General features: G+C 53.8%; 1 protein-coding gene across 1 annotated transcript; it reads right to left on the bottom strand.

Moving 5' to 3' along the window:
• Nucleotides 1-4,954: 4,954 nt before the first annotated feature.
• Nucleotides 4,955-6,129, bottom strand: GSX1 (GS homeobox 1). Its single transcript, XM_057366654.1, has 2 exons — nucleotides 5,742-6,129; nucleotides 4,955-5,310 (listed from the first exon to the last, which is right to left on the bottom strand). The coding sequence occupies exons 1-2, from the start codon at nucleotides 6,127-6,129 to the stop codon at nucleotides 4,955-4,957; spliced, it is 744 nt and encodes a 247-aa protein (XP_057222637.1).
• Between the last annotated feature and the right edge of the window lie 451 nt (nucleotides 6,130-6,580).

Genomic DNA, 6,580 nt, shown 5'->3' on the forward strand with positions numbered 1-6,580 from the left:
TTTTTTTTTTCTTTTTTTTTGTTAGCTAGTTAGTTTGGTTTTATTTATATATGTTAATATATTTGGGCTATATGATATAGAGTAGTTCCAGAGTAGTCAGCTGTCCAGCACTGCGCAGCCACTTCTGTAGAGCTACAGCCACATTAAGCATCAGGCCCAGCCATTTGCTGTCATCATCAGTGTCAGTATCCTAGGAGATGTCCTGATCTTGCATAATTGCATCCTGATAAATGAGTACTTTGTGTTCATAGCAAAAACACTTTCAAAATTAATGTAATTGAGAGATAGCTGCTGTCAATGTACCTGCCTTCTAATCATTAAGAGTATAATATAAAATGATTTTATTTAGAATCTTTCGTTAACACCCACCTTTATTTTAAAGTAATCACATTCACAGAMCAAATAATATTATCATTAGAGAACYAAATTTCATAGCTGCCCTCAGRAACATAAGGATTAAAAATGAGTCCTTGTTATCCAGTAAATTAATAGATAAGATTCACTCTAAGTAAACCTGAGTGAAAGAAAAACACCCAGTTACCCACAATGTAATGCTATTCCAAAGCAGAAAGTCTGTTTACTCCAAACACTGTTCTCAAGTCATGGGGCCAGATCAGAGCTGGCATTTGTAAATACATATGCTTAACTAAACTGCTTAATTAACTTATCTTCACTGCAGAGAGACTGTATTATGGAATTCATGGGTTACTGGTTTTGTCTTAGTTAACTGGTTTTGTGGTCAGAAGCAACAACATTTAAAATACCAGTGCATGTTTTCAACTGTAAACCTATTTGATGCAGCCTTTTGGTGGAATGAAAKGAGGTGTAGAGATAAAAATAAATATCACATTAGTGTAAAAACCAAATAATGCAAATTAATATTAAATAGTTACAAGTACACAGGCAATTCTTGTTGAAAAGATTCTTCATTCCAGACSTCTGGAATACCTTTTCCAGGTATCCATATCATGTTCACATTTTGTGCCTGTGAATAGAGTGGCTGCATATGTGACGTGAGGAGGTGTGGGAAACCAAAGTTCAGCAATATCAATGGGTGGAAAAGAGAGCTCAGCAACATCCTTGTCCCCCTACCCCTGCCAGCACAGCCACTTTTGCCCTGGAACACAGTCTTTAAAGCCTTGATGGCATCCAAAACATCTCCCCTCTRCATTCTAGGGCAGAAGTATATACTAAGATAGAAATACAATCAAAAAGTATATGCTGGAAAATATTCAAATTCACTTCATGCATTTATAAATCTGGTTTCTGTTGGAATCAGGTGAGACTGGGCATTTTAGATGCTAAAATGCTTAAGTAACTTTCAGAAACCTGCTGCCAAAATGGCTAGAGATAGAAAGTTGAAAATTGGCATGTTATGACATTCGCTTTAGCAGAGGTGCCCACGCTCTTCCCACAGCAAAATGACTTTAATTTGCCCAACCTCAGAGTCCTTGAAAATGACACTCTGAGCATTTGCTGTAATGATTTCTCACTAAATTAGAAAAATGCCCAACTAAGGAGGGATTATCTCTGCATGTGGATGTGGCATAATGACTGTCAAGTGCACTGAGAGCCCCACTGGGCTTTGCAAGGTACACAGGGTCTGCAGCAGAGGCCAGCGTGCATCGGGGAATATTAATATTGTCTTGTTGGGGCCATCCATTGTGATACTCCACTGCTGTTCAGACAAAATTATACCATATGAGGGAATTCTCTTTGCTACTTTACATACATGAGGTACATTTTAGAGCTGAGGATTAGTTCCAAATTGTCTGGCTGACAAACTCAGTCCATAAAGGATGCAGTCACATGTGCGCCCACACTSTCTGTAATGTGTGCACTGACTGGGACAACATCACTACAAGGTTCTTCCTTGCAGCCCACAACCTCTGTGCCTGCAGTGAGGATGTGACAGTGAACTTGGTTCTGCACACCCATAAAGTTTTCCATCTTCTCCCTAGGATCCCAACAGCTCTAGTCCTACAGGACAAAAAGTGTTTTTCCGCAAGGCATGCTGCTGCCCAGGTTTCACAGTGAGCAAGAAGCAAGCTGGGTGGGCAGTGCCACTGCCTCATCATCCCTACCACRGTGGTGGGAATCTGTCCCCGTGTGCCTCTGCTTGGCCTCAGAACAGGAGTGTGAGGAGGCACAATTTTGTGTATCAGAGCTTGTGCCATGGAGGACCAGAGGCACGGTGGGAATGTGCTGGCAGACAAGGATGTTGAGAGCTTTGGCACAACTGCCAGGATACCGCTCCAACAACACTCAAACTCGGTGCTGGTGTTCCTTGTATGTCACTGCCAGCTAACTAGCTCAATCCCAYGCTGCTGAACAGGCATGAGGAGCACACGCACACACCGTCCAGGTGCCTGCTCACTTTAGTGCCAGTGCTCTGTAGGAGAATGCCAGACCCCTTGCAAAACCTACATGAGGCTGTTTCTACCTCTATTTCACAATGACTTTTCAAAACAAGTCTGGTAAACATGAGCAGGATGGGTGGTGAGTACTGGAAAGTCTACAGGGCCCTGCTGTGCCAATAGGGGTCCTCTGAGGGGTCTTTCCTGTTGAAACTGCTCCACAGGTGAAGGAAGGGTACACACAGAACATTACAGGCCCTAGCATCAGGCAAGGCTGACTGATTCTTGTATCAAGGCCATATTTCAGTCTCAAACCTGCCAAATTTTTCACCAACAGCCAAGGGGAAAGGAGGCAGGAAGATACTKCCCATAGGGTGTCCTAACTACAATCTTGCCCTACCATCCCATCTCAGCTTGGTCAACAGAGGAGGAAGCAGAGATGGAGAGGTCTAAGGGTCCCAGGAGTCAGTGGGTGAAGGGAGGCCACCAAGGAGCCTGAACATTTTGTCCACATGCCCCAATCTTGATAAAGCAGCCACCTAGTGTCACTGAGTCCTTGCARCTTCCAGACAGGGGAACACAAATCAGGCCAATCACAGAGGTGTGAGAGTACTACCTTGTGCCTGTCCTGCATATATCTAATGGTTTCCCAYCCCCCACCTCACATCATCCCAAGTGTCCAGAGAGGTCCACAGAGCATCATGGACTGCAGAGTCAAATTCTCCACTCATCTGTGGGATGGAGCTGTAGGAATCGGTAGATCTCCCACACCCACAACTATACAGGGGGATCTGGGAAGGCTGGAGAGTGTCATGTTTGTTTTATGGACAGGACTTGATGTTGTTCCAGCAGTTACAATTTCACCTGCTCTGCCTTTACCCTTGGTGCCCACCGATCTCAAACCCACAGCTTTCCACACCAACTTCAGCCTGTGTGTGGAGATGCATTGATCTTCTCCATGGGGATTTCCCGTGAGGGATGACATCTCCCTTCCTGATTCTTCCCGGTGCATGTTTCGAAYATGCTTTGGGATGAAAATCAGGTCCCGTCCCGGTACAAGCTGGGACCGACGGTAGCCCAGGGACCCAAGCACATTACCCGGATCGCAGGGCATGAAACCCGTCGTGCCAGGCAGTGCAGCTCTGCGGCCGCGCGGGAAGAGTCGAGGCACCGGTTGCCCGTGCAGGGACGGCCGCTGCACCCACAGAAGATCGTCCCCATGAGCCCGAACGGAGCGGGAATCCCGGCACAAAGGGCCCTTCCTGGCACGAACGGAGCGGCGGCGGGAGAGCGGCGCTCTGAGTGTCCCGCACTCGGGGAGKTTCATGTCAATCGGGCCCCGTGCCACCGCGTGTGGCACCCCCGGGGCTGCAGGACCTGTCGGCTGCTTCCGACGGGTCTCCCCGTGAGCCACCGAGACGAATCACCGCTCGAAAAACTGGCCAAGCGCTGTCGGGAGTCTGCGGCACCGGAGCGGGACTGCCGGAGCCCGGYGGTGGTGGTGAAGGGAGCCCCAGCAGRACCAGCCCCGGCCCCWGCCCCGGAGGGTCAGCGGGAGGMTGGACAGTCCTTCCTGGCTGGCGGCGGCAGCACCTGGAGAGAGGAGCCGAGTGCCGCCGTCAACCAGGTGTTTGTGTTCGCCCACAGCCGTGCGCAGATTGCGGCTGGGATGGGAATGAAAGGTGCTCAGCCCCTCCTCTTACCGGCCCGACCTTTAGTTTCGCGGGAGGACCGAGAGCCCCCGGGACAGGAGGCAGGGGTCCCCCGCACCCCGTACCTTCAGCTCGACACGGAGAAAGGAAGATTCCCCGTCATCTGCGCTCGCCGGRGCGGGCAGGTCCCGGTGCCGAGCTGAGGCGGAGAAGGTTGGAGAGCGACGGGGCTCCCAGAGCTCGCCCGCGGACACCGAGGGGCTGCTTTCCAAACGAAGGGAAGGAAATAAAACACCAACGAGCTTTTATTGTTATCATAATCATTCTTATCATTGCCATCAGCGTTTCTCTGCACATAAATAAATAAATAAATATCTCCCGCGGGGAGGGAGTGGGGTGATGGAACGGTACAACCACAGCTGTGTGCCCGGCAGCGACGAAGACAAAAGAAAACCAGGAACAATTTTGAAAAGGGGAAAAAATAAAAAAATAAAAAAATAAGGAAAGGATAATAACCCAACAGCCTTTAACCCTCCCCATCCGAACACCCGCTTTTGGACATCGCCGAATTACCGGAGCGAGCCCGGGACAGCATCCCTCTAGGCGGGCGCACTGCCCGTCGCCGCGCAGCATCCGCGCCTGTCTCGGTGCGCGGGGAGGTCTGCGAGGAGCTTCCCGGGTTCGCGGCTGAATCTGCGGGGACACAAGTGAGAGGGCACTATGGGGAGACGCCTGGGATCCTAGGGAGTTTATTTACAACAGGGTGCCGGGACACCCGTCCYCATGGGCCGGGGGTCTAGAAAGGCAAGAAAGTCCTTCGTAAATTACACAGATTATACAAAATGGTATAAAATCCTTCGGCTGCATGTCAGCACCGGGGCAGGCAGGACTCCCTCCCCTGCTTTCGCCACAGTTCCTGCGGAGCCGGGGTGGGCGTGCGGGTGGCTAGGGGGTCACCGCGAGACCTCTGTCGTCCTTCCCCGAGGAGGACGGAGACATGCGCAAGTCCTCGTCGTCCTCCGAGCACTTGGTGGTGGAAAGGGACGAGCATTTGCAGCTGTGGCCGCCCCCCGCGCCCCGGTGGGAGCTGCTTTTGCCTTCTTTCTTGTGCTTGACCCGTCGGTTCTGGAACCAGATCTTCACCTGCTTCTCGGAGAGGTTCAGGTAGGTGGCGATCTCGATTCGCCGCAGCCGGGAGAGGTACATGTTGGAGGCGAACTCCCTCTCCAGTTCCAGGAGCTGCGTGCTGGTGAAGGCGGTGCGCATCCGCTTGCTACTGGGCAGCTGGCTGGACGTGCTGTCTGGGAATGGAGAGGAGAGCACCGTCAGGACCTGCCGGACCCTCCGCCGCCCGCCCCGCTATGCCGGGAGACCTCCAGTCCCCGCTGAGCCCTYCTTGCCGCCCACCTTGCGGGGCCGCAGCCCTTCCTACTCCCCGGGGGGCCTGAGACCCAGCAAGCGGCTTCCAGGCTGGACTCCGAGCCCACAAGGGTACCCGTGCGCACAGCCTGAATCGGAGGCTCGGCGGGCAGCAGAGGGGATTCCTCTGCGCATCGTCCGGAGCACCGACAGGGAAAGGTGCCGGGGCTCTCGGTCCACCCTCCGTGTGCTGGGCGGGCACCCCTCCACAACTTACTTTTGCAGGTTCCCCGGGATCCCCATCGCCTTCCCGCAGCACCCACCTCTGTCACGCAGGCATGCACCCCCCGCTTCCCACCCCTGCCCGCCTTACCCACGGAGATGCAGTGGAACTGCCGAGGGTCGGGCAGTGGGTATGCGCCCTGGTAGAGCGACGGTGCGTGCCCGACGCTGACGGCGGAGACCGARTGCTGCTGGCGGGCCAGGGGCGAGTGGCAGTACTGGGAGCCGAAGGGAGGGAAGGAGGCCTTGATGAGGGGGATAGCGGGAGGCGGCGGGTGCAGTTGGGAGGCGGTGACACAGAGCGGGCAGACGCAGAGCAGCCCGGCCTTGCGAGCGTGGCAGGCGCCGGCCGGCAGCCCGGGCAGAGGGTGCGAGGGGTGCACGGCGTAGGGGAAGAGCGGTGGCGGCGGGCTGCCCTCCCCCTTCTTCTCTCCCGCCTCCCGCAGCACCAGCGAGTCCACCAGGAAGGAGCGCGGCATTGCCCCGCGCAGCCCCCTCGCGGCGCCGCTGGCCAGCCCGAGTGGTGCTGATCGGAGCCCAGCGCCCGCTTTAAATAGCGCCCGCGCCATGTGATGGCGGCGCCGGGCGCTCAATGGGCTTTCTGTGGCTCTTCTCTTGGCATTCACGCCGCACGCTCCCTCATTATTTCCCTTGTTAACTAAATGAACTGCATAATGTACTCTATTCTTGTCGACCCCACCCACGCCGTAGCAGGCGGCCTCTCCCCTCCTCTCCCTTTGGCGGGGTTATTTTCTCATTCTCTCGCGATTTAATATTCTTTTCTTTCTCTTTATCGCTCTCCTTCGCTTTCAGCCCAGCTTTTAGCCCGCTCCCACTTGTTTATTTTGCCGGCAGCCGCGGTCTCCGCCGGCGCCAGCTTCCCCTGCCAGYCCCCCGGTGCCTTTCCCACCTGTGGCACCAGGTCGGCCG

The sequence above is a fragment of the Malurus melanocephalus genome, unplaced genomic scaffold (genome assembly GCF_030028575.1).
Source record: "Malurus melanocephalus ecotype Western Australia unplaced genomic scaffold, MMel_1.1 scaffold_70, whole genome shotgun sequence".
NCBI classification, from domain to species: Eukaryota; Metazoa; Chordata; class Aves; order Passeriformes; family Maluridae; genus Malurus; species Malurus melanocephalus.